At 53.4% G+C, this 27,153-nt stretch overlaps 1 protein-coding gene across 1 annotated transcript in view; it reads left to right on the forward strand.

Annotated features, from left to right (window-relative positions):
- Positions 1–8,995: 8,995 nt before the first annotated feature.
- C82H1orf52 (chromosome 82 C1orf52 homolog) overlaps positions 8,996–27,153 on the forward strand; it is a 28,137-nt gene continuing 9,979 nt past the window's right edge. The window contains exon 1 of the mRNA XM_078621410.1: positions 8,996–9,245. Within this exon, the coding sequence (XP_078477536.1) occupies positions 9,056–9,245 (190 nt within the window). The 5' untranslated portion in view covers positions 8,996–9,055. The remainder of the gene's footprint in view (positions 9,246–27,153) is intronic.

Raw genomic sequence — 27,153 nt, forward strand, 5'->3', positions numbered from 1 at the left:
GGTTAATGGGATTTTTGCTCCTGAACCTCAGTGCACAGTGTCTGCACATCAGGGCTGTAAGACGTCACCTTCATTTTCACACAGGCTTGCAAGCTGTCATCTGTGAGGCGTGATCGATGTTTGTTTTTAATATAGTTCATGTTGGAGAAGACCTGCTCACATACATATGTGGAGCCGAAGATCGACAGGACTCCAAATGCATACTTTTTCATGTTTATATAAGTGTTGGGGATGGCATTCCATGTTTCGAATACAAGTTTGTCCTGTTTGGGAAGGTTTTCAATATCACTCCATTTATGATTCTGAGCCAGAATGGCCTTCTGACGGGCAACATCCTCAAGAGTAGCGGTCAAGCATTTGAACTTGGACACCCATATATCTTTGTCGGCTATATCGGCCAGTTCCATCTCAAGATCAGGTTGACTTACACCTGCAAATGCAGTCATATTCAATAGGGATGGATCGATCGCCAGGGGAGTGACAGGGAAGGATAATGTCGTTTTTTCCTCTCTGAACTCACAGAATCGTTTCCCAAACGAACTTTGCATTGTGGTGATTGCAGACTTGAAATATTCCAAATTTATCGTATCATGACTTTGTTTGAACTCTCTCAAAGAGGGAAAGTGAGACAGTGTACCTCTCTGTAAATCTTTGACAAACACTGTCAACTTGCGCTCGAATGCCAAAACCTCCTCCAGCATGTGCAGGGCTGTGCCTCCTTTCCCCTGAAGGGTTGTATTTAGCGTGTTTAGATGTGCTGTCATGTTTACCATAAAATGTAATTTTTCCAGCCACTCTGGCTGTTCCAGCTCAGCAAAGGTGAGCTCTTTGCTGCCCAGGAAGGTTTTTACTTCTTCCAAACATGTGACAAAGCAACGGCAACGTTATTGCCTGTCACCGGGCGGGCAGTGTGGAGCGGAGCGGCGACCTGTCAGCAGCGGCAACGCCAGAGCAGGTGTCACAGTGCGCCTCCTCCCCTCGCTAGCATCCGCCCCGGAGCCGCGGTCAAGGTTCAAAAGAGCCGCATGCGGCTCCGGAGCCGCAGGTTGCCGACCCCTGTACTAGGTGGTGCTGTGTTGGGTGTTGTGCTGGGTGGTGCTGTGTTAAGTGCTGTACTGGGTGGTGCTGTGTTGGGTGATGTACTGGGTGGTTCTGTGTTGGGTGCTGCACTGGGTGGTGCTGTGGTAAGTGTTGTACTAGGTGGTGCTGTGTTGGGTGTTGTACTGGGTGGGTCTGTGCTAAGTGCTGTACTGGGTGGTGCTGTGTTGGGTGCTGTGCAGGGTGGTGCTGTGTTAAGTGCTGTGCAGGGTGGTGCTGTGTTGGGTGATGTACTGGGTGGTGCTGTGTTGGGTGCTGTGCAGGGTGGTGCTGTGTTAAGTGCTGTGCTGGGTGGTGCTGTGTTGGGTGTTGTGCTGGGTGGTGCTGTATTGAGTGCTGTACTGGGTGGTGCTGTGTTGGGTGATGTACTGGGTGGTGCTGTGCTCGGTGCTGCACTGGGTGGTGCTGTGTTGGGTGTTGTGCTGGGTGGTGCTGTGTTGGGTGTTGTACTGGGTGGTGCTGTGTTGAGTGCTGTACTGGGTGGTGCTGTGTTGAATGCTGTACTGGGTGGTGCTGTGTTGTGTGTTGTACTGGGTGGTGCTGTGTTGAGTGTTGTGCTCGGTGGTGCTGTGTTGAATGCTGTACTGGGTGGTGCTGTGTTGAATGCTGTACTGGGTGGTGCTGTGTTGTGTGCTGTACTGGGTGGTGCTGTGCTCGGTGCTGTGCTGGGTGGTGTTGTGCTGGGTGTTATACTGGGTGGTGCTGTGTTAAGTGCTGTGCTGGGTGGTGCTGTGTTGGGTGATGTACTGGGTGGTGCTGTGCTGGGTGTTGTACTGGGTGGTGCTGTGTTAAGTGCTGTACTGGGTGGTGCTGTGTTAATTGCTGTACTGGGTGGTGCTGTGTTGGGTGCTGTGCTGGGTGGTGCTGTGTTAAGTGCTGTGCTGGGTGGTGCTGTGTTGGGTGATGTACTGGGTGGTGCTGTGTTGGGTGATGTACTGGGTGGTGCTGTGTTGGGTGCTGCACTGGGTGGTGCTGTGGTAAGTGTTGTACTGGGTGGTGCTGTGTTGGGTGTTGGACTGGGTGGGTCTGTGTTGGGTGATGTACTGGGTGGTGCTGTATTGGGTGATGTACTGGGTGGTGCTGTGTTGGGTGCTGCACTGGGTGGTGCTGTGTTGAGTGCTGTACTGGGTGGTGCTGTGTTGGGTGTTGTACTCGGTGGTGCTGTGTTAAGTGCTGTACTGGGTGGTGCTGTGTTAGGTGTTGTACTGGGTGGTGCTGTGTTGGGTGCTGTACTGGGTGGTGCTGTGTTGGGTGTTGTACTGGGTGGTGCTGTGTTGGGTGCTGTACTGGGTGGTGCTGTGTTGGGTGTTGTACTGGGTGGTGCTGTTTTGGGTGCTGTACTGGGTGGTGCTGTGTTGGGTGTTGTACTAGGTGGTGCTGTGCTGGGTGCTTTGCTGGGTGGTGCTGAGTGCTATCCTATGTGGTACTGGGATGTGCTGGGAGGTGGTGGGTGATGTGCTTGGTGGTGGTGGGTGACTTCCTGAAAAGTGCTATTACCTATTATATCTAACCCCTAAAATGATGTCTCTGATGACGAATATTGAATGATGACGAGGATGGCGCTTCTGTTTTCGTTAGTTTTGACGACAGTCGTGGTGATGTTGATGGTGATCATGCCGTGCCGGCCTTCATAGGTGCTACTCGCTAACAGTACTTGCTCCTATAGTCTGTTAAGGCTATAAGGGGAGATATTTGTCTTTGATGGTGATGATGGCGGTGGTGGTGTTGTTGGTTAGCGCGCTGTGTTTCGAACCCGGCGACCCGAGTTCGATTCCTGCTCACGGCCAACACCAATGACGATTGTCTGAATCGGTCTTGGGCTTCCCCTAGGTCGACTCAGCCTCAAATGTGTACCTGATGCTGTGTGTAAACATCGCCACTGGGGATACAAAGGTCGTGGTGCTGGCTACCCACACCCTCGTGTGCATTGTCAGCTTTCATAGATGCTCGCTCACCGCACTTACTCCAAAATTCTGCAAAGGCTATACAGCGTATCTTTGTATTCGCTGGTGGTGATGATGGTGGTGGGTGGTGATGACAACACTATCATGATGGTTTTAACGATGATGGGAACAATATCAGAGTGGTAACCAATGAGTTAAAAATCACCCCCACGCTCTCAGGGATTCCACAATTTATCACGTGATCGATATAATAACACTGTAACTAAAACAGTGTTCCTGGGTAGTAAGTGTGGTGCCACGGCAACGGAGCAACTCTGCCGGCGCTGCTATCCCCTCACACCCCTCCACACGGATGCACGTACACTCCCACTAAACACACACATGACCCCACGTAGGTTCTCGTGGGGGGGTTACCTGGTACGATGGGTTTTTACCCAAGGGCCTCCCTAGCAGGGATGCCCCACGGTTTCCCAGGACCAGGAGATTGGCCGACCCCCCCCCCCCCCCAGGTCAGATTACATGGCGGCCCTCCCTAAAGGGGGGCATAGAGTTTTACAGGCTGGCCGCGATGAAGCATACACGGCATGGGAGATGGCCTCAGGGCAGACACCCTGTGGGCAGTGTAAACAGTGGGGTGGGGAGGGAAAAGCTCCCGGGCATATAGAAGGAGGAATTAAGAGAGAGAGCGCAGATACGGGGAAAATGGAAAGGGGGGAAGAGATTGGACGTGCAGGATGACATGTCACCCAGGGATTAATGATTTTTGAGAGCATAAGAGGAGAGGGAGAGTTAATTTTTTTAGCAGAGTTCTCTTGGAACCGTGGTGAAATCCCAGCCGCCCTCAGCGTCCGAGTGACGTCTGCTGGGTGTAGTGGCAAACCATCGCTCCGGAAGAGTTTTCACTGTCCAGTGTCCTGCCCAACCCCCACCGTGTCCGTGCGACGCCGTGAGTGTGCCTGTGAGGTGAGTGTTCGTTCAATTGGCTGATTCATCCCATCTTTCGGTAAAGTCACGTAGAAGGGAAGTAATAAAATAATACAAATAAAACATAATAAAATTATTCTCACGACGTTTCGGCCACAACGCAAGTAGCCGTCCTCAGGTGAAAACCAGGTCTGTCGAGGCGACAGCGTCTGAATGAAACAGCACACGCGCTTGGAGCATGTATATAAGCTGGGTTGGAAGGGGGGAAGAAAGGGGGAGCCTTGAAAAAAGAATATGCATATCAAGAGGAATTTAGCATATTTATGGAAAATGTGATTAGTACTGCATATGGCCGTGCATTATGCAGGATTAGCAGCATCAAAGGGAGGGGGATAAGGGAAATGCAGGTATGTGATATGGAAAATGCAGGTATGTGAATAGTACTATTTATACCCGTGCATTATGCAGGATTAGCAGCATCAAAGGGAGGGGATAGGGGTAGCATTAATAAAGGGAATGAGTGTTAACAGTATGTAGCTGCAGTAACTAAAACCAACACGTAAACAACTAAAGTATAAACTACATATTATCAGTATACTTACTATACTCTACAATAAGCTGAGTTACTAACAGTAAGTACTACATTACAATTCTACGTCGTAAAAATTATATAATTTGCTTCCATCTAAACTTTATTCTCTTACATCACACGAGTCTACACCGTACTATATACTGCCATAGACAAACCCAACATTAAATTATATACTGTATTGCTATAAACCACCCTATACCCTATACCCTATACATTTTAATATAACACTATGTATTATTCTACCCACCCTAATGTGTATCACAGAGGTGGGACAAAGTCATTGTTATGCAAGTCCAAGTCGAGTCGCAAGTCATCAAATTCATGACTCGAGTCTGACTCGAGTCCAAGTCACATGACTCGAGTCCACACCTCTGGTGTATCACACTGTTATATATTTACTATACAATTACGATACTATATATTACTTTGTACATTGTATTAAGCATATAAATGTTATACTATTTGTTATTATACACTGTACCATTGACCGTCGTGTCAATGGGTGAGTCGTGGGAGGAAACTTGCAGCGGAGCAAAGAATCCATTCCCTGCGGAGAATACAATGCCAGTGAGTGGAACGCGGTCTGAAAGTCACCGTAAACGTGAACACAATCACTTAAGATCCGAAATGGTGTATTACGTCCTTCCAATGATTGCTAAGCCAGAATCCATATTCTCGGTTGAAATATACAAACACAGAGACAATTTCAACCGAGAAGATGGATTCTGGCTTAGCAATCATTGGAAGGACGTAATAAACCATTTCGGATCTTAAGTGATTGTGTTCACGTTTACGGTGACTTTCAGACCGCGTTCCACTCACTGGCATTGTATTCTCCGCAGGGAATGGATTCTTTGCTCCGCTGCAAGTTTCCTCCCACGACTCACCCATTGACACGACGGTCAATGGTACAGTGTATAATAACAAATAGTATAACATTTATATGCTTAATACAATGTACAAAGTAATATATAGTATCGTAATTGTATAGTAAATATATAGCAGTGTGATAGACATTAGGGTGGGTAGAATAATACATAGTGTTATATTAAAATGTATAAGGTATAGGGCAGGGGTCGGCAACCTGCGGCTCCGGAGCCGCATGCGGCTCTTTTGAACCTTGACCGCGGCTCCGGGGCGGATGCTAGCGAGGGGAGGAGGCGCACTGTGACACCTGCTCTGGCGTTGCCGCTGCTGACAGGTCGCCGCTCCGCTCCACACTGCCCGCCCGGTGACAGGCAATAACGTTGCCGTTGCTTTGTCACATGTTTGGAAGAAGTAAAAACCTTCCTGGGCAGCAAAGAGCTCACCTTTGCTGAGCTGGAACAGCCAGAGTGGCTGGAAAAATTACATTTTATGGTAGACATGACAGCACATCTAAACACGCTAAATACAACCCTTCAGGGGAAAGGAGGCACAGCCCTGCACATGCTGGAGGAGGTTTTGGCATTCGAGAGCAAGTTGACAGTGTTTGTCAAAGATTTACAGAGAGGTACACTGTCTCACTTTCCCTCTTTGAGAGAGTTCAAACAAAGTCATGATACGATAAATTTGGAATATTTCAAGTCTGCAATCACCACAATGCAAAGTTCGTTTGGGAAACGATTCTGTGAGTTCAGAGAGGAAAAAACGACATTATCCTTCCCTGTCACTCCCCTGGCGATCGATCCATCCCTATTGTATATGACTGCATTTGCAGGTGTAAGTCAACCTGATCTTGAGATGGAACTGGCCGATATAGCCGACAAAGATATATGGGTGTCCAAGTTCAAATGCTTGACCGCTACTCTTGAGGATGTTGCCCGTCAGAAGGCCATTCTGGCTCAGAATCATAAATGGAGTGATATTGAAAACCTTCCCAAACAGGACAAACTTGTATTCGAAACATGGAATGCCATCCCCAACACTTATATAAACATGAAAAAGTATGCATTTGGAGTCCTGTCGATCTTCGGCTCCACATATGTATGTGAGCAGGTCTTCTCCAACATGAACTATATTAAAAACAAACATCGATCACGCCTCACAGATGACAGCTTGCAAGCCTGTGTGAAAATGAAGGTGACGTCTTACAGCCCTGATGTGCAGACACTGTGCACTGAGGTTCTGGAGCAAAAATCCCATTAACCAGGTAATTTAGCTATTAATTTGCAAAAATATATTTTACATTGTTAAGTGAAAAAGTCCTTTTTTAATTCAGATTGACAGCTGACTGCACGATCCTGTATATAGCAATAAGGTAAGAAACAATATATGCAGTGTTATATTTGTTTTAAATGTTGCAATGGTTTTGCGGCTCCCAGTTTATTTTTTCCTTCGGAAACGGGTCCAAGTGGCTCTTTATGTCTTAAAGGTTGCAGACCCCTGGTATAGGGTATAGGGTGGTTTATAGCAATACAGTATATAATTTAATGTTGGGTTTGTCTATGGCAGTATATAGTACGGTGTAGACTCGTGTGATGTAAGAGAATAAAGTTTAGATGGAAGCAAATTATATAATTTTTACGACGTAGAATTGTAATGTAGTACTTACCGTTAGTAACTCAGCTTATTGTAGAGTATAGTAAGTATACTGATAATATGTAGTTTATACTTTAGTTTTAATTTTAGAACTTTCGTGACTGCAGGAATTATTATTTGTTTCTTTCGGTTAAGTCACGTCTAAAGATAAAATAATAAATTAAATTAAATAATAGAATACGACGTTTCGATTGCAACACAAGCAATCATCATCAGGTATAATGAAATAGCGACATAAAATCTAACCAGAAAACTATAGACAGACATATTAGCAGACAGATATCACCAAGATACATAGCGAGAGCAACACAGGTAACAGAGAGGGGTGATCGTCTCTGTGTGGTGGCCTTAAATAGACAGAGGGGGGGGCGGAGGCAGAGAGAGGGAGGAGGGTTAGAGAAAAAATTAGCATATCAATGAGTGGTCAACAGACGTGGTGCTGCGAATGCGATGGCACGGCAAGCAAGCCTGAAAATCAGGAGGACACACTAAAATTAAATAACCTAGTAAAATATCGAAATGTAATGTAATACAACACAGAGGGTCGGTCAACACACAATTAACGCATAGCCTGGTTGATTACGTGTTTCAAAGATTGCTAAGTTAGAATTTAAGTGTGAACAATCTAAAGAGAGGACACAGGCAGAGAAAACAAGTCGCCAGAGAGAGAGAAAAAAGATAAGCTTAAAACTTCCCCGTAGAAGTGGTTCAATCTTAATTTTAGAACTTTCGTGACTGCAGGAATTATTATTTGTTTCTTTCGGTTAAGTCACGTCTAAAGATAAAATAATAAATTAAATTAGGCTTGCTTGCCGTGCCATCGCATTCGCAGCACCACGTCTGTTGACCACTCATTGATATGCTAATTTTTTCTCTAACCCTCCTCCCTCTCTCTGCCTCCGCCCCCCCCTCTGTCTATTTAAGGCCACCACACAGAGACGATCACCCCTCTCTGTTACCTGTGTTGCTCTCGCTATGTATCTTGGTGATATCTGTCTGCTAATATGTCTGTCTATAGTTTTCTGGTTAGATTTTATGTCGCTATTTCATTATACCTGATGATGATTGCTTGTGTTGCAATCGAAACGTCGTATTCTATTATTTAATGTAATTTATTATTTTATCTTTAGACGTGACTTAACCGAAAGAAACAAATAATTATACTTTAGTTGTTTACGTGTTGGTTTTAGTTACTGCAGCTACATACTATTAACACTCCTTCCCTTTATTAATGCTACCCCTATCCCCTCCCTTTGATGCTGAATTAGTACTATTCACATACCTGCATTTCCCATATCCTCTCCCTTTGATGCTGTTAATCCTGCATAATGCACATGCATATGTAGTACTAATCACATTCCTGCATGTCCCATAAATATTCTAAATTCCTCTTGATATGCAAATTCATTTGTCAAGGCGCCCAGCTTATATATACATGCTCCAAGCTCGTGTGCTGTTTCATTCAGACGCTGTCGCCTCGACAGACCTGGTTTTCACCTGAGGACGGCTGCTTGCGTTGTGGCCGAAACGTCGTGAGAATTATTTTATTATGTTTTATTTTTATTATTTTATTACTTCCCTTCTATGGGCCATGTTAATAAATAGGGAACTAGTTCCATATCTGTTAACATGGGGCCATGTTAAGAGATGGGGAACCGGTTCCCATAGGAAGTCAATTGGCCATGTTAAGAGATAGCGAACCGGTTCCCATTAGAAGTTTATGGCCAAATTTTATTATTATTTTATTGGTTCCCTTCTACGTGACTTTACCGAAAGAACCAAGAATATGTATGCGCAATGTTAAGAGATAGGGAGCAGGTTCCCTATCTATTAACATGGGGCCATAGGAAGTTGTTGGGCCATGTTAAGAAATAGAGAACCGGTTCTCATAGGAAGTCTATGGGCAATGTTAAGAGATGGGGAACCGGTTCCCAAACGTCATTAATAGTAACGACCTCATGAATATTCATGAGGTCGTCGTCTTCCTCACCACCGACATCGCCATTTGCGGCCTGCAATGGCGGGCGAGCTGCCTGACCCGCTGTCATTCTTCGTCTTGGCCGCCTCCTCCAACGACAGCGACGGGAGCAGCAGCGACGAGGAGGAGGGTGGACGAGGTGGACGAGGAGGAGGTGCAGGAGGAGGCGGTGGCGGTGGAGCGAAACGGCTCTGCACGGAGCAGAGGGGAGGTGGTGGTGATGGTGGAGGTACACAGAGCGGTGGTGCAGTTGTTAGCGCACTGTGTGTGTGTGAGTGGGGAGTGGTGGTGCAGTGGTTAGCGCACTGTGTGTGAGTGGGGAGTGGTGGTGCAGTTGTTAGCGCACTGTGTGTGAGTGGGGAGTGGTGGTGCAGTTGTTAGCACACTGTGTGTGAGAGTGGGGAGCGGTGGTGCAGTTGTTAGCACACTGTATGTGAGTGGGGAGTGGTGGTGCAGTGGTTAGCACACTGTATGTGAGTGGTGGTGCAGTGGTTAGCGCACTGTGTGTGAGTGGGGAGTGGTGGTGCAGTGGTTAGCACACTGTGTGTGTGAGTGGGGAGTGGTGGTGCAGTGGTTAGCGCACTGTGTGTGAGTGGGGAGTGGTGGTGCAGTGGTTAGCGCACTGTGTGAGTGGGGAGTGGTGGTGCAGTGGTTAGCGCACTGTGTGTGTGAGTGGGGAGTGGTGGTGCAGTGGTTAGCGCACTGTGTGTCAGTGGGGAGTGGTGGTGCAGTGGTTAGCACACTGTATGTGAGTGGGGAGTGGTGGTGCAGTGGTTAGCGCACTGTGTGTGAGAGTGGGGAGTGGTGGTGCAGTGGTTAGCGCAGTGTGTGAGTGGGGAGTGGTGGTGCAGTGGTTAGTGCACTGTGTGTGTGAGTGGGGAGTGGTGGTGCAGTGGTTAGCGCACTGTGTGAGTGGGGAGTGGTGGTGCAGTGGTTAGCGCACTGTGTGTGTGAGTGGGGAGTGGTTGTGCAGTGGTTAGCACACTGTATGTGTGTGGGGAGTGGTGGTGCAGTGGTTAGCGCACTGTGGGGGTGCAGTGGTTAGCGCACTGTGTGTGTGAGTGGGGAGTGGTGGTGCAGTGGTTAGCACACTGTATGTGAGTGGGGAGTGGTGGTGCAGTGGTTAGCGCACTGTGTGAGTGGGGAGTGGTGGTGCAGTGGTTAGCACACTGTATGTGTGTGGGGAGTGGTGGTGCAGTGGTTAGCGCACTGTGGGGGTGCAGTGGTTAGCGCACTGTGTGTGTGAGTGGGGAGTGGTGGTGCAGTGGTTAGCGCACTGTGTGAGTGGGGAGTGGTGGTGCAGTGGTTAGCGCACTGTGTGAGTGGGGAGTGGTGGTGCAGTGGTTAGTGCACTGTGTATGTGAGTGGAGAGTGGTGGTATAGTGGTAAGCACACTGTATGTGAATGGGGAGTGGTGGTGCGGTGGTTAGCGCACTGTGTGTGTGAGTGGGGAGTGGTGGTGCAGTGGTTAGCGCACTGTGTGTGTGTGTGAGTGGGGAGTGGTGGTGCAGTGGTTAGCACACTGTATGTGAGTGGGGAGTGGTGGTGCAGTGGTTAGCGCAGTGTGTGAGTGGGGAGTGGTGGTGCAGTGGTTAGAGCACTGTGTGTGAGTGGTGAGTGGTGGTGCAGTGGTTAGCGCACTGTGGGAGTGGGGGTGCAGTGGTTAGCGCACTGTGTGTGTGAGTGGGGAGTGGTGGTGTAGTGGTTAGCGCACTGTGTGTGAGTGGGGAGTGGTGGTCCAGTGGTTAGCACACTGTATGTGAGTGGGGAGTGGTGGTGCAGTGGTTAGCGCACTGTGTGAGTGGGGAGTGGTGGTGCAATGGTTAGTGCACTGTGTATGTGAGTGGAGAGTGGTGGTACAGTGGTTAGCACACTGTATGTGAGTGGAGAGTGGTGGTACAGTGGTTAGCACACTGTATGTGAGTGGGGAGTGGTGGTGCAGTGGTTAGCGCACTGTGTGTGTGAGTGGGGAGTGGTGGTGTAGTGGTTAGCGCACTGTGTGTGAGTGGGGAGTGGTGGTCCAGTGGTTAGCACACTGTATGTGAGTGGGGAGTGGTGGTGCAGCGGTTAGCGCACTGTGTGAGTGGGGAGTGGTGGTGCAATGGTTAGTGCACTGTGTATGTGAGTGGAGAGTGGTGGTACAGTGGTTAGCACACTGTATGTGAGTGGGGAGTGGTGGTGCAGTGGTTAGCGCACTGTGTGTGTGAGTGGGGAGTGGTGGTGTAGTGGTTAGCGCACTGTGTGTGAGTGGGGAGTGGTGGTCCAGTGGTTAGCGCACTGTGTGAGTGGGGAGTGGTGGTGCAGTGGTTAGCGCAATGTGTGAGTGGGGAGTGGTGGTGCAATGGTTAGTGCACTGTGTATGTGAGTGGAGAGTGGTGGTACAGTGGTTAGCACACTGTATGTGAGTGGGGAGTGGTGGTGCAGTGGTTAGCGCACTGTGTGTGTGAGTGGGGAGTGGTGGTGTAGTGGTTAGCGCACTGTGTGTGAGTGGGGAGTGGTGGTCCAGTGGTTAGCACACTGTATGTGAGTGGGGAGTGGTGGTGCAGTGGTTAGCGCACTGTGTGAGTGGGGAGTGGTGGTGCAGTGGTTAGCACACTGTATGTGAGTGGGGAGTGGTGGTACAGTGGTTAGCGCACTGTGTGTGTGTGAGTGGGGAGTGGTGGTGCAGTGGTTAGCACACTGTATGTGAGTGGGGAGTGGTGGTGTAGTGGTTAGCGCACTGTGTGTGTGTGTGAGTGGGGAGTGGTGGTGTAGTGGTTAGCGCACTGTGTGTGTGAGTGGGGAGTGGTGGTGTAGTGGTTAGCGCACTGTGTGTGTGTGTGAGTGGGGAGTGGTGGTGCAGTGGTTAGCACACTGTATGTGAGTGGGGAGTGGTGGTGCAGTCGTTAGTGCACTGTGTGTGTATGAGTGGGGAGTGGTGGTGCAGTGGTTAGCGCACTGTGGGAGTGGGGGTGCAGTGGTTAGCGCACTGTGTGTGTGAGTGGGGAGTGGTGGTGCAGTGGTTAGAGCACTGTGTGTGTGTGTGAGTGGGGAGTGGTGGTGCAGTGGTTAGCACACTGTATGTGAGTGGGGAGTGGTGGTGCAGTGGTTAGCGCAGTGTGTGAGTGGGGAGTGGTGGTGCAGTAGTTAGAGCACTGTGTGTGAGTGGGGAGTGGTGGTCCAGTGGTTAGCGCACTGTGTGTGAGTGGGGAGTGGTGGTCCAGTGGTTAGCGCACTGTGAGTGGGGAGTGGTGGTGCAGTGGTTAGCGCACTGTGTGAGTGGGGAGTGGTGGTGCAATGGTTAGTGCACTGTGTATGTGATTGGAGAGTGGTGGTACAGTGGTTAGCACACTGTATGTGAGTGGGGAGTGGTGGTGCAGTGGTTAGCGCACTGTGTGTGTGAGTGGGGAGTGGTGGTGTAGTGGTTAGCGCACTGTGTGTGAGTGGGGAGTGGTGGTCCAGTGGTTAGCACACTGTATGTGAGTGGGGAGTGGTGGTGCAGTGGTTAGCGCACTGTGTGAGTGGGGAGTGGTGGTGCAGTGGTCAGCACACTGTGTGTGAGTGGTGAGTGGTGGTGCAGTGGTTAGCGCACTGTGGGAGTGGGGGTGCAGTGGTTAGCGCACTGTGTGTGTGAGTGGGGAGTGGTGGTGTAGTGGTTAGCGCACTGTGTGTGAGTGGGGAGTGGTGGTCCAGTGGTTAGCACACTGTATGTGAGTGGGGAGTGGTGGTGCAGTGGTTAGCGCAATGTGTGAGTGGGGAGTGGTAGTGCAATGGTTAGTGCACTGTGTATGTGAGTGGAGAGTGGTGGTACAGTGGTTAGCACACTGTATGTGAGTGGGGAGTGGTGGTGCAGTGGTTAGCGCACTGTGTGTGTGAGTGGGGAGTGGTGGTGTAGTGGTTAGCGCACTGTGTGTGAGTGGGGAGTGGTGGTCCAGTGGTTAGCACACTGTATGTGAGTGGGGAGTGGTGGTGCAGTGGTTAGCGCACTGTGTGAGTGGGGAGTGGTGGTGCAGTGGTTAGCACACTGTATGTGAGTGGGGAGTGGTGGTACAGTGGTTAGCGCACTGTGTGTGTGTGTGAGTGGGGAGTGGTGGTGCAGTGGTTAGCACACTGTATGTGAGTGGGGAGTGGTGGTGTAGTGGTTAGCGCACTGTGTGTGTGTGTGAGTGGGGAGTGGTGGTGTAGTGGTTAGCGCACTGTGTGTGTGAGTGGGGAGTGGTGGTGTAGTGGTTAGCGCACTGTGTGTGTGTGGGGGGAGTGGTGGTGCAGTGGTTAGCACACTGTATCTGAGTGGGGAGTGGTGGTGCAGTCGTTAGTGCACTGTGTGTGTGAGTGGGGAGTGGTGGTGTAGTGGTTAGCGCACTGTGTGTGTGTGGGGGGAGTGGTGGTGCAGTGGTTAGCACACTGTATCTGAGTGGGGAGTGGTGGTGCAGTGGTTAGCGCACTGTGGGAGTGGGGGTGCAGTGGTTAGCGCACTGTGTGTGTGAGTGGGGAGTGGTGGTGCAGTGGTTAGAGCACTGTGTGTGTGTGTGAGTGGGGAGTGGTGGTGCAGTGGTTAGCACACTGTATGTGAGTGGGGAGTGGTGGTGCAGTGGTTAGCGCAGTGTGTGAGTGGGGAGTGGTGGTGCAGTAGTTAGAGCACTGTGTGTGAGTGGGGAGTGGTGGTCCAGTGGTTAGCGCACTGTGTGTGAGTGGGGAGTGGTGGTCCAGTGGTTAGCGCACTGTGTGAGTGGGGAGTGGTGGTGCAGTGGTTAGCGCACTGTGTGAGTGGGGAGTGGTGGTGCAATGGTTAGTGCACTGTGTATGTGATTGGAGAGTGGTGGTACAGTGGTTAGCACACTGTATGTGAGTGGGGAGTGGTGGTGCAGTGGTTAGCGCACTGTGTGTGTGAGTGGGGAGTGGTGGTGTAGTGGTTAGCGCACTGTGTGTGAGTGGGGAGTGGTGGTCCAGTGGTTAGCACACTGTATGTGAGTGGGGAGTGGTGGTGCAGTGGTTAGCGCACTGTGTGAGTGGGGAGTGGTGGTGCAGTGGTCAGCACACTGTATGTGAGTGGGGAGTGGTGGTACAGTGGTTAGCGCACTGTGTGTGTGTGAGTTGGGAGTGGTGGTGCAGTGGTTAGCACACTGTATGTGAGTGGGGAGTGGTGGTGTAGTGGTTAGCGCACTGTGTGTGTGTGTAAGTGGGGAGTGGTGGTGTAGTGGTTAGCGCACTGTGTGTGTGAGTGGGGAGTGGTGGTGTAGTGGTTAGCGCACTGTGTGTGTGTGGGGGGAGTGGTGGTGCAGTGGTTAGCACACTGTATGTGAGTGGGGAGTGGTGGTGCAGTGGTTAGTGCACTGTGTGTGTATGAGTGGGGAGTGGTGGTGCAGTGGTTAGCGCACTGTGGGAGTGGGGGTGCAGTGGTTTGCGCACTGTGTTTGTGAGTGGGGAGTGGTGGTGCAGTGGTTAGCACACTGTATGTGAGTGGGGAGTGGTGGTGCAGTGGTTAGCGCAGTGTGTGAGTGGGGAGTGGTGGTGCAGTGGTTAGAGCACTGTTTGTGAGTGGGGAGTGGTGGTGCAGTGGTTAGCGCACTGTGGGAGTGTGGGTGCAGTGGTTAGCGCACTCTGTGTGTGAGTGGGGAGTGGTGGTGCAGTGGTTAGAGCACTGTTTGTGAGTGGGGAGTGGTGGTGCAGTGGTTAGCGCACTGTGGGAGTGTGGGTGCAGTGGTTAGCACACTGTATGTGAGTGGGGAGTGGTGGTGCAGTCGTTAGTGCACTGTGTGTGTATGAGTGGGGAGTGGTGGTGCAGTGGTTAGCGCACTGTGGGAGTGGGGGTGCAGTGGTTAGCGCACTGTGTGTGTGAGTGGGGAGTGGTGGTGCAGTGGTTAGAGCACTGTGTGTGTGTGTGAGTGGGGAGTGGTGGTGCAGTGGTTAGCACACTGTATGTGAGTGGGGAGTGGTGGTGCAGTGGTTAGCGCAGTGTGTGAGTGGGGAGTGGTGGTGCAGTAGTTAGAGCACTGTGTGTGAGTGGGGAGTGGTGGTCCAGTGGTTAGCGCACTGTGTGTGAGTGGGGAGTGGTGGTCCAGTGGTTAGCGCACTGTGTGAGTGGGGAGTGGTGGTGCAGTGGTTAGCGCACTGTGTGAGTGGGGAGTGGTGGTGCAATGGTTAGTGCACTGTGTATGTGATTGGAGAGTGGTGGTACAGTGGTTAGCACACTGTATGTGAGTGGGGAGTGGTGGTGCAGTGGTTAGCGCACTGTGTGTGTGAGTGGGGAGTGGTGGTGTAGTGGTTAGCGCACTGTGTGTGAGTGGGGAGTGGTGGTCCAGTGGTTAGCACACTGTATGTGAGTGGGGAGTGGTGGTGCAGTGGTTAGCGCACTGTGTGAGTGGGGAGTGGTGGTGCAGTGGTCAGCACACTGTGTGTGAGTGGTGAGTGGTGGTGCAGTGGTTAGCGCACTGTGGGAGTGGGGGTGCAGTGGTTAGCGCACTGTGTGTGTGAGTGGGGAGTGGTGGTGTAGTGGTTAGCGCACTGTGTGTGAGTGGGGAGTGGTGGTCCAGTGGTTAGCACACTGTATGTGAGTGGGGAGTGGTGGTGCAGTGGTTAGCGCAATGTGTGAGTGGGGAGTGGTAGTGCAATGGTTAGTGCACTGTGTATGTGAGTGGAGAGTGGTGGTACAGTGGTTAGCACACTGTATGTGAGTGGGGAGTGGTGGTGCAGTGGTTAGCGCACTGTGTGTGTGAGTGGGGAGTGGTGGTGTAGTGGTTAGCGCACTGTGTGTGAGTGGGGAGTGGTGGTCCAGTGGTTAGCACACTGTATGTGAGTGGGGAGTGGTGGTGCAGTGGTTAGCGCACTGTGTGAGTGGGGAGTGGTGGTGCAGTGGTTAGCACACTGTATGTGAGTGGGGAGTGGTGGTACAGTGGTTAGCGCACTGTGTGTGTGTGAGTGGGGAGTGGTGGTGCAGTGGTTAGCACACTGTATGTGAGTGGGGAGTGGTGGTGTAGTGGTTAGCGCACTGTGTGTGTGTGTGAGTGGGGAGTGGTGGTGTAGTGGTTAGCGCACTGTGTGTGTGAGTGGGGAGTGGTGGTGTAGTGGTTAGCGCACTGTGTGTGTGTGGGGGGAGTGGTGGTGCAGTGGTTAGCACACTGTATCTGAGTGGGGAGTGGTGGTGCAGTCGTTAGTGCACTGTGTGTGTATGAGTGGGGAGTGGTGGTGCAGTGGTTAGCGCACTGTGGGAGTGGGGGTGCAGTGGTTAGCGCACTGTGTGTGTGAGTGGGGAGTGGTGGTGCAGTGGTTAGAGCACTGTGTGTGTGTGTGAGTGGGGAGTGGTGGTGCAGTGGTTAGCACACTGTATGTGAGTGGGGAGTGGTGGTGCAGTGGTTAGCGCAGTGTGTGAGTGGGGAGTGGTGGTGCAGTAGTTAGAGCACTGTGTGTGAGTGGGGAGTGGTGGTCCAGTGGTTAGCGCACTGTGTGTGAGTGGGGAGTGGTGGTCCAGTGGTTAGCGCACTGTGTGAGTGGGGAGTGGTGGTGCAGTGGTTAGCGCACTGTGTGAGTGGGGAGTGGTGGTGCAATGGTTAGTGCACTGTGTATGTGATTGGAGAGTGGTGGTACAGTGGTTAGCACACTGTATGTGAGTGGGGAGTGGTGGTGCAGTGGTTAGCGCACTGTGTGTGTGAGTGGGGAGTGGTGGTGTAGTGGTTAGCGCACTGTGTGTGAGTGGGGAGTGGTGGTCCAGTGGTTAGCACACTGTATGTGAGTGGGGAGTGGTGGTGCAGTGGTTAGCGCACTGTGTGAGTGGGGAGTGGTGGTGCAGTGGTCAGCACACTGTATGTGAGTGGGGAGTGGTGGTACAGTGGTTAGCGCACTGTGTGTGTGTGAGTTGGGAGTGGTGGTGCAGTGGTTAGCACACTGTATGTGAGTGGGGAGTGGTGGTGTAGTGGTTAGCGCACTGTGTGTGTGTGTGAGTGGGGAGTGGTGGTGTAGTGGTTAGCGCACTGTGTGTGTGAGTGGGGAGTGGTGGTGTAGTGGTTAGCGCACTGTGTGTGTGTGGGGGGAGTGGTGGTGCAGTGGTTAGCACACTGTATGTGAGTGGGGAGTGGTGGTGCAGTGGTTAGTGCACTGTGTGTGTATGAGTGGGGAGTGGTGGTGCAGTGGTTAGCGCACTGTGGGAGTGGGGGTGCAGTGGTTTGCCCACTGTGTTTGTGAGTGGGGAGTGGTGGTGCAGTGGTTAGCACACTGTATGTGAGTGGGGAGTGGTGGTGCAGTGGTTAGCGCAGTGTGTGAGTGGGGAGTGGTGGTGCAGTGGTTAGAGCACTGTTTGTGAGTGGGGAGTGGTGGTGCAGTGGTTAGCGCACTGTGGGAGTGTGGGTGCAGTGGTTAGCGCACTCTGTGTGTGAGTGGGGAGTGGTGGTGCAGTGGTTAGCGCACTGTGTGAGTGGGGAGTGGTGGTGCAGTGGTTAGTGCACTGTGTATGTGAGTGGAGAGTGGTGGTACAGTGGTTAGCACACTGTATGTGAGTGGGGAGTGGTGGTGCAGTGGTTAGCGCACTGTGTGTGTGAGTGGGGAGTGGTGGTGTAGTGGTTAGCGCACTGTGTGTGTGAGTGGGGAGTGGTGGTCCAGTGGTTAGCACACTGTATGTGAGTGGGGAGTGGTGGTGCAGTGGTTAGCGCACTGTGTGAGTGGGGAGTGGTGGTGCAGTGGTGGGCACACTGTATGTGAGTGGGGAGTGGTGGTACAGTGGTTAGCGCACTGTGTGTGTGTGAGTGGGGAGTGGTGGTGCAGTGGTTAGCACACTGTATGTGAGTGGGGAGTGGTGGTGTAGTGGTTAGCGCACTGTGTGTGTGTGTGTGTGGGGAGTGGTGGTGTAGTGGTTAGCGCACTGTGTGTGTGAGTGGGGAGTGGTGGTGCAGTGGTTAGCACACTGTATGTGAGTGGGGAGTGGTGGTGCAGTGGTTAGTGCACTGTGTGTGTATGAGTGGGGAGTGGTGGTGCAGTGGTTAGCGCACTGTGGGAGTGGGGGTGCAGTGGTTAGCACACTGTATGTGAGTGGGGAGTGGTGGTGCAGTCGTTAGTGCACTGTGTGTGTATGAGTGGGGAGTGGTGGTGCAGTGGTTAGCGCACTGTGGGAGTGGGGGTGCAGTGGTTAGCGCACTGTGTGTGTGAGTGGGGAGTGGTGGTGCAGTGGTTAGAGCACTGTGTGTGTGTGTGAGTGGGGAGTGGTGGTGCAGTGGTTAGCACACTGTATGTGAGTGGGGAGTGGTGGTGCAGTGGTTAGCGCAGTGTGTGAGTGGGGAGTGGTGGTGCAGTAGTTAGAGCACTGTGTGTGAGTGGGGAGTGGTGGTCCAGTGGTTAGCGCACTGTGTGTGAGTGGGGAGTGGTGGTCCAGTGGTTAGCGCACTGTGTGAGTGGGGAGTGGTGGTGCAGTGGTTAGCGCACTGTGTGAGTGGGGAGTGGTGGTGCAATGGTTAGTGCACTGTGTATGTGATTGGAGAGTGGTGGTACAGTGGTTAGCACACTGTATGTGAGTGGGGAGTGGTGGTGCAGTGGTTAGCGCACTGTGTGTGTGAGTGGGGAGTGGTGGTGTAGTGGTTAGCGCACTGTGTGTGAGTGGGGAGTGGTGGTCCAGTGGTTAGCACACTGTATGTGAGTGGGGAGTGGTGGTGCAGTGGTTAGCGCACTGTGTGAGTGGGGAGTGGTGGTGCAGTGGTCAGCACACTGTGTGTGAGTGGTGAGTGGTGGTGCAGTGGTTAGCGCACTGTGGGAGTGGGGGTGCAGTGGTTAGCGCACTGTGTGTGTGAGTGGGGAGTGGTGGTGTAGTGGTTAGCGCACTGTGTGTGAGTGGGGAGTGGTGGTCCAGTGGTTAGCACACTGTATGTGAGTGGGGAGTGGTGGTGCAGTGGTTAGCGCAATGTGTGAGTGGGGAGTGGTGGTGCAATGGTTAGTGCACTGTGTATGTGAGTGGAGAGTGGTGGTACAGTGGTTAGCACACTGTATGTGAGTGGGGAGTGGTGGTGCAGTGGTTAGCGCACTGTGTGTGTGAGTGGGGAGTGGTGGTGTAGTGGTTAGCGCACTGTGTGTGAGTGGGGAGTGGTGGTCCAGTGGTTAGCACACTGTATGTGAGTGGGGAGTGGTGGTGCAGTGGTTAGCGCACTGTGTGAGTGGGGAGTGGTGGTGCAGTGGTTAGCACACTGTATGTGAGTGGGGAGTGGTGGTACAGTGGTTAGCGCACTGTGTGTGTGTGAGTGGGGAGTGGTGGTGCAGTAGTTAGCACACTGTATGTGAGTGGGGAGTGGTGGTGTAGTGGTTAGCGCACTGTGTGTGTGTGTGAGTGGGGAGTGGTGGTGTAGTGGTTAGCGCACTGTGTGTGTGAGTGGGGAGTGGTGGTGTAGTGGTTAGCGCACTGTGTGTGTTTGGGGGGAGTGGTGGTGCAGTGGTTAGCACACTGTATGTGAGTGGGGAGTGGTGGTGCAGTCGTTAGTGCACTGTGTGTGTATGAGTGGGGAGTGGTGGTGCAGTGGTTAGAGCATTGTGTGTGTGAGTGGGGAGTGGTGGTGCAGTGGTTAGAGCATTGTGTGTGTGTGTGAGTGGGGAGTGGTGGTGCAGTGGTTAGCACACTGTATGTGAGTGGGGAGTGGTGGTGCAGTGGTTAGCGCAGTGTGTGAGTGGGGAGTGGTGGTGCAGTAGTTAGAGCACTGTGTGTGAGTGGGGAGTGGTGGTCCAGTGGTTAGCGCACTGTGTGTGAGTGGGGAGTGGTGGTCCAGTGGTTAGCGCACTGTGTGAGTGGGGAGTGGTGGTGCAGTGGTTAGCGCACTGTGTGAGTGGGGAGTGGTGGTGCAATGGTTAGTGCACTGTGTATGTGATTGGAGAGTGGTGGTACAGTGGTTAGCACACTGTATGTGAGTGGGGAGTGGTGGTGCAGTGGTTAGCGCACTGTGTGTGTGAGTGGGGAGTGGTGGTGTAGTGGTTAGCGCACTGTGTGTGAGTGGGGAGTGGTGGTCCAGTGGTTAGCACACTGTATGTGAGTGGGGAGTGGTGGTGCAGTGGTTAGCGCACTGTGTGAGTGGGGAGTGGTGGTGCAGTGGTCAGCACACTGTATGTGAGTGGGGAGTGGTGGTACAGTGGTTAGCGCACTGTGTGTGTGTGAGTTGGGAGTGGTGGTGCAGTGGTTAGCACACTGTATGTGAGTGGGGAGTGGTGGTGTAGTGGTTAGCGCACTGTGTGTGTGTGTGAGTGGGGAGTGGTGGTGTAGTGGTTAGCGCACTGTGTGTGTGAGTGGGGAGTGGTGGTGTAGTGGTTAGCGCACTGTGTGTGTGTGGGGGGAGTGGTGGTGCAGTGGTTAGCACACTGTATGTGAGTGGGGAGTGGTGGTGCAGTGGTTAGTGCACTGTGTGTGTATGAGTGGGGAGTGGTGGTGCAGTGGTTAGCGCACTGTGGGAGTGGGGGTGCAGTGGTTTGCGCACTGTGTTTGTGAGTGGGGAGTGGTGGTGCAGTGGTTAGCACACTGTATGTGAGTGGGGAGTGGTGGTGCAGTGGTTAGCGCAGTGTGTGAGTGGGGAGTGGTGGTGCAGTGGTTAGAGCACTGTTTGTGAGTGGGGAGTGGTGGTGCAGTGGTTAGCGCACTGTGGGAGTGTGGGTGCAGTGGTTAGCGCACTCTGTGTGTGAGTGGGGAGTGGTGGTGCAGTGGTTAGCGCACTGTGTGAGTGGGGAGTGGTGGTGCAGTGGTTAGTGCACTGTGTATGTGAGTGGAGAGTGGTGGTACAGTGGTTAGCACACTGTATGTGAGTGGGGAGTGGTGGTGCAGTGGTTAGCGCACTGTGTGTGTGAGTGGGGAGTGGTGGTGTAGTGGTTAGCGCACTGTGTGTGTGAGTGGGGAGTGGTGGTCCAGTGGTTAGCACACTGTATGTGAGTGGGGAGTGGTGGTGCAGTGGTTAGCGCACTGTGTGAGTGGGGAGTGGTGGTGCAGTGGTGGGCACACTGTATGTGAGTGGGGAGTGGTGGTACAGTGGTTAGCGCACTGTGTGTGTGTGAGTGGGGAGTGGTGGTGCAGTGGTTAGCACACTGTATGTGAGTGGGGAGTGGTGGTGTAGTGGTTAGCGCACTGTGTGTGTGTGTGTGTGGGGAGTGGTGGTGTAGTGGTTAGCGCACTGTGTGTGTGAGTGGGGAGTGGTGGTGCAGTGGTTAGCACACTGTATGTGAGTGGGGAGTGGTGGTGCAGTGGTTAGTGCACTGTGTGTGTATGAGTGGGGAGTGGTGGTGCAGTGGTTAGCGCACTGTGGGAGTGGGGGTGCAGTGGTTAGCACACTGTATGTGAGTGGGGAGTGGTGGTGCAGTCGTTAGTGCACTGTGTGTGTATGAGTGGGGAGTGGTGGTGCAGTGGTTAGCGCACTGTGGGAGTGGGGGTGCAGTGGTTAGCGCACTGTGTGTGTGAGTGGGGAGTGGTGGTGCAGTGGTTAGAGCACTGTGTGTGTGTGTGAGTGGGGAGTGGTGGTGCAGTGGTTAGCACACTGTATGTGAGTGGGGAGTGGTGGTGCAGTGGTTAGCGCAGTGTGTGAGTGGGGAGTGGTGGTGCAGTAGTTAGAGCACTGTGTGTGAGTGGGGAGTGGTGGTCCAGTGGTTAGCGCACTGTGTGTGAGTGGGGAGTGGTGGTCCAGTGGTTAGCGCACTGTGTGAGTGGGGAGTGGTGGTGCAGTGGTTAGCGCACTGTGTGAGTGGGGAGTGGTGGTGCAATGGTTAGTGCACTGTGTATGTGATTGGAGAGTGGTGGTACAGTGGTTAGCACACTGTATGTGAGTGGGGAGTGGTGGTGCAGTGGTTAGCGCACTGTGTGTGTGAGTGGGGAGTGGTGGTGTAGTGGTTAGCGCACTGTGTGTGAGTGGGGAGTGGTGGTCCAGTGGTTAGCACACTGTATGTGAGTGGGGAGTGGTGGTGCAGTGGTTAGCGCACTGTGTGAGTGGGGAGTGGTGGTGCAGTGGTCAGCACACTGTGTGTGAGTGGTGAGTGGTGGTGCAGTGGTTAGCGCACTGTGGGAGTGTGGGTGCAGTGGTTAGCGCACTGTGTGTGTGAGTGGGGAGTGGTGGTGTAGTGGTTAGCGCACTGTGTGTGAGTGGGGAGTGGTGGTCCAGTGGTTAGCACACTGTATGTGAGTGGGGAGTGGTGGTGCAGTGGTTAGCGCAATGTGTGAGTGGGGAGTGGTGGTGCAATGGTTAGTGCACTGTGTATGTGAGTGGAGAGTGGTGGTACAGTGGTTAGCACACTGTATGTGAGTGGGGAGTGGTGGTGCAGTGGTTAGCGCACTGTGTGTGTGAGTGGGGAGTGGTGGTGTAGTGGTTAGCGCACTGTGTGTGAGTGGGGAGTGGTGGTCCAGTGGTTAGCACACTGTATGTGAGTGGGGAGTGGTGGTGCAGTGGTTAGCGCACTGTGTGAGTGGGGAGTGGTGGTGCAGTGGTTAGCACACTGTATGTGAGTGGGGAGTGGTGGTACAGTGGTTAGCGCACTGTGTGTGTGTGAGTGGGGAGTGGTGGTGCAGTAGTTAGCACACTGTATGTGAGTGGGGAGTGGTGGTGTAGTGGTTAGCGCACTGTGTGTGTGTGTGAGTGGGGAGTGGTGGTGTAGTGGTTAGCGCACTATGTGTGTGAGTGGGGAGTGGTGGTGTAGTGGTTAGCGCACTGTGTGTGTTTGGGGGGAGTGGTGGTGCAGTGGTTAGCACACTGTATGTGAGTGGGGAGTGGTGGTGCAGTCGTTAGTGCACTGTGTGTGTATGAGTGGGGAGTGGTGGTGCAGTGGTTAGCGCACTGTGGGAGTGGGGGTGCAGTGGTTAGCGCACTGTGTGTGTGAGTGGGGAGTGGTGGTGCAGTGGTTAGAGCACTGTGTGTGTGTGTGAGTGGGGAGTGGTGGTGCAGTGGTTAGCACACTGTATGTGAGTGGGGAGTGGTGGTGCAGTGGTTAGCGCAGTGTGTGAGTGGGGAGTGGTGGTGCAGTAGTTAGAGCACTGTGTGTGAGTGGGGAGTGGTGGTCCAGTGGTTAGCGCACTGTGTGTGAGTGGGGAGTGGTGGTCCAGTGGTTAGCGCACTGTGTGAGTGGGGAGTGGTGGTGCAGTGGTTAGCGCACTGTGTGAGTGGGGAGTGGTGGTGCAATGGTTAGTGCACTGTGTATGTGATTGGAGAGTGGTGGTACAGTGGTTAGCACACTGTATGTGAGTGGGGAGTGGTGGTGCAGTGGTTAGCGCACTGTGTGTGTGAGTGGGGAGTGGTGGTGTAGTGGTTAGCGCACTGTGTGTGAGTGGGGAGTGGTGGTCCAGTGGTTAGCACACTGTATGTGAGTGGGGAGTGGTGGTGCAGTGGTTAGCGCACTGTGTGAGTGGGGAGTGGTGGTGCAGTGGTCAGCACACTGTATGTGAGTGGGGAGTGGTGGTACAGTGGTTAGCGCACTGTGTGTGTGTGAGTTGGGAGTGGTGGTGCAGTGGTTAGCACACTGTATGTGAGTGGGGAGTGGTGGTGTAGTGGTTAGCGCACTGTGTGTGTGTGTGAGTGGGGAGTGGTGGTGTAGTGGTTAGCGCACTGTGTGTGTGAGTGGGGAGTGGTGGTGTAGTGGTTAGCGCACTGTGTGTGTGTGGGGGGAGTGGTGGTGCAGTGGTTAGCACACTGTATGTGAGTGGGGAGTGGTGGTGCAGTGGTTAGTGCACTGTGTGTATGAGTGGGGAGTGGTGGTGCAGTGGTTAGCGCACTGTGGGAGTGGGGGTGCAGTGGTTTGCGCACTGTGTTTGTGAGTGGGGAGTGGTGGTGCAGTGGTTAGCACACTGTATGTGAGTGGGGAGTGGTGGTGCAGTGGTTAGCGCAGTGTGTGAGTGGGGAGTGGTGGTGCAGTGGTTAGAGCACTGTTTGTGAGTGGGGAGTGGTGGTGCAGTGGTTAGCGCACTGTGGGAGTGTGGGTGCAGTGGTTAGCGCACTCTGTGTGTGAGTGGGGAGTGGTGGTGCAGTGGTTAGCGCACTGTGTGAGTGGGGAGTGGTGGTGCAGTGGTTAGTGCACTGTGTATGTGAGTGGAGAGTGGTGGTACAGTGGTTAGCACACTGTATGTGAGTGGGGAGTGGTGGTGCAGTGGTTAGCGCACTGTGTGTGTGAGTGGGGAGTGGTGGTGTAGTGGTTAGCGCACTGTGTGTGTGAGTGGGGAGTGGTGGTCCAGTGGTTAGCACACTGTATGTGAGTGGGGAGTGGTGGTGCAGTGGTTAGCGCACTGTGTGAGTGGGGAGTGGTGGTGCAGTGGTGGGCACACTGTATGTGAGTGGGGAGTGGTGGTACAGTGGTTAGCGCACTGTGTGTGTGTGAGTGGGGAGTGGTGGTGCAGTGGTTAGCACACTGTATGTGAGTGGGGAGTGGTGGTGTAGTGGTTAGCGCACTGTGTGTGTGTGTGTGTGGGGAGTGGTGGTGTAGTGGTTAGCGCACTGTGTGTGTGAGTGGGGAGTGGTGGTGCAGTGGTTAGCACACTGTATGTGAGTGGGGAGTGGTGGTGCAGTGGTTAGTGCACTGTGTGTGTATGAGTGGGGAGTGGTGGTGCAGTGGTTAGCGCACTGTGGGAGTGGGGGTGCAGTGGTTAGCGCACTGTGTGTGTGAGTGGGGAGTGGTGGTGCAGTGGTTAGCGCACTGTGTGAGTGGGGAGTGGTGGTGCAGTGGTTAGTGCACTGTGTATGTGAGTGGAGAGTGGTGGTACAGTGGTAAGCACACTGTATGTGAGTGGGGAGTGGTGGTGCAGTGGTTAGCGCACTGTGTGTGTGAGTGGGGAGTGGTGGTGCAGTGGTTAGCGCACTGTGTGTGAGTGGGGAGTGGTGGTGCAGTGGTTAGCGCACTGTGTGTGTGGGAGTGGGGAGTGGGGATGCAGTGGTTAGCGCAGTGTGTGGGGAGTGGTGGTGCAGTGGTTAGCGCACTGTGTGAGTGGGGAGTGGTGGTGCAGTGGTTAGCGCACTGTGTGTGTGTGAGTGGAGAGTCGTGGCGCAGTGGTTAGCGCACTGTGTGTGAGTGGGGAGTAGTGGTGCAGTGGTTAGCGCACTGTGTGTGAGTGGGGAGTAGTGGTGCAGTGGTTAGCGCACTGTGTGTGTGTGAGTGGAGAGTGGTGGCGCAGTGGTTAGCGCACTGTGTGAGTGGGGAGTGGTGGTGCAGTGGTTAGCGCACTGTGTGTGTGTGAGTGGAGAGTGGTGGCGCAGTGGTTAGCGCACTGTGTGTGAGTGGGGAGTAGTGGTGCAGTGGTTAGCGCACTGTGTGTGAGTGGGGAGTAGTGGTGCAGTGGTTAGCGCACTGTGTGTGTGTGAGTGGAGAGTGGTGGCGCAGTGGTTAGCGCACTGTGTGAGTGGAGAGTGGTGGTACAGTGGTAAGCACACTGTATGTGAGTGGGGAGTGGTGGTGCAGTGGTTAGCGCACTGTGTGTGTGAGTGGGGAGTGGTGGTGCAGTGGTTAGCGCACTGTGTGTGAGTGGGGAGTGGTGGTGCAGTGGTTAGCGCACTGTGTGTGTGGGAGTGGGGAGTGGGGGTGGAGTGGTTAGCGCACTGTGTGTGTGAGTGGGGAGTGGTGATGCAGTGGTTAGCGCAGTGTGTGGGGAGTGGTGGTGCAGTGGTTAGCGCACTGTGGGAGTGTGGGTGCAGTGGTTAGCGCACTCTGTGTGTGAGTGGGGAGTGGTGGTGCAGTGGTTAGCGCACTGTGTGAGTGGGGAGTGGTGGTGCAGTGGTTAGTGCACTGTGTATGTGAGTGGAGAGTGGTGGTACAGTGGTTAGCACACTGTATGTGAGTGGGGAGTGGTGGTGCAGTGGTTAGCGCACTGTGTGTGTGAGTGGGGAGTGGTGGTGTAGTGGTTAGCGCACTGTGTGTGTGAGTGGGGAGTGGTGGTCCAGTGGTTAGCACACTGTATGTGAGTGGGGAGTGGTGGTGCAGTGGTTAGCGCACTGTGTGAGTGGGGAGTGGTGGTGCAGTGGTGAGCACACTGTATGTGAGTGGGGAGTGGTGGTACAGTGGTTAGCGCACTGTGTGTGTGTGAGTGGGGAGTGGTGGTGCAGTGGTTAGCACACTGTATGTGAGTGGGGAGTGGTGGTGTAGTGGTTAGCGCACTGTGTGTGTGTGTGTGTGGGGAGTGGTGGTGTAGTGGTTAGCGCACTGTGTGTGTGAGTGGGGAGTGGTGGTGCAGTGGTTAGCACACTGTATGTGAGTGGGGAGTGGTGGTGCAGTGGTTAGTGCACTGTGTGTGTATGAGTGGGGAGTGGTGGTGCAGTGGTTAGCGCACTGTGGGAGTGGGGGTGCAGTGGTTAGCGCACTGTGTGTGTGAGTGGGGAGTGGTGGTGCAGTGGTTAGCGCACTGTGTGAGTGGGGAGTGGTGGTGCAGTGGTTAGTGCACTGTGTATGTGAGTGGAGAGTGGTGGTACAGTGGTAAGCACACTGTATGTGAGTGGGGAGTGGTGGTGCAGTGGTTAGCGCACTGTGTGTGTGAGTGGGGAGTGGTGGTGCAGTGGTTAGCGCACTGTGTGTGAGTGGGGAGTGGTGGTGCAGTGGTTAGCGCACTGTGTGTGTGGGAGTGGGGAGTGGGGGTGGAGTGGTTAGCGCACTGTGTGTGTGAGTGGGGAGTGGTGATGCAGTGGTTAGCGCAGTGTGTGGGGAGTGGTGGTGCAGTGGTTAGCGCACTGTGTGAGTGGGGAGTGGTGGTGCAGTGGTTAGCGCACTGTGTGTGTGTGAGTGGAGAGTGGTGGCGCAGTGGTTAGCGCACTGTGTGTGAGTGGGGAGTAGTGGTGCAGTGGTTAGCGCACTGTGTGTGAGTGGGGAGTAGTGGTGCAGTGGTTAGCGCACTGTGTGTGTGTGAGTGGAGAGTGGTGGCGCAGTGGTTAGCGCACTGTGTGAGTGGGGAGTGGTGGTGCAGTGGTTAGCGCACTGTGTGTGTGTGAGTGGAGAGTGGTGGCGCAGTGGTTAGCGCACTGTGTGTGAGTGGGGAGTAGTGGTGCAGTGGTTAGCGCACTGTGTGTGAGTGGGGAGTAGTGGTGCAGTGGTTAGCGCACTGTGTGTGAGTGGGGAGTAGTGGTGCAGTGGTTAGCGCACTGTGTGTGTGTGAGTGGAGAGTGGTGGCGCAGTGGTTAGCGCACTGTGTGAGTGGAGAGTGGTGGTACAGTGGTAAGCACACTGTATGTGAGTGGGGAGTGGTGGTGCAGTGGTTAGCGCAC

Source organism: Lampetra planeri, chromosome 82 (genome assembly GCF_965212315.1).
Source record: "Lampetra planeri chromosome 82, kcLamPlan1.2.h2, whole genome shotgun sequence".
In the NCBI taxonomy this organism is placed as follows: domain Eukaryota; kingdom Metazoa; phylum Chordata; class Hyperoartia; order Petromyzontiformes; family Petromyzontidae; genus Lampetra; species Lampetra planeri.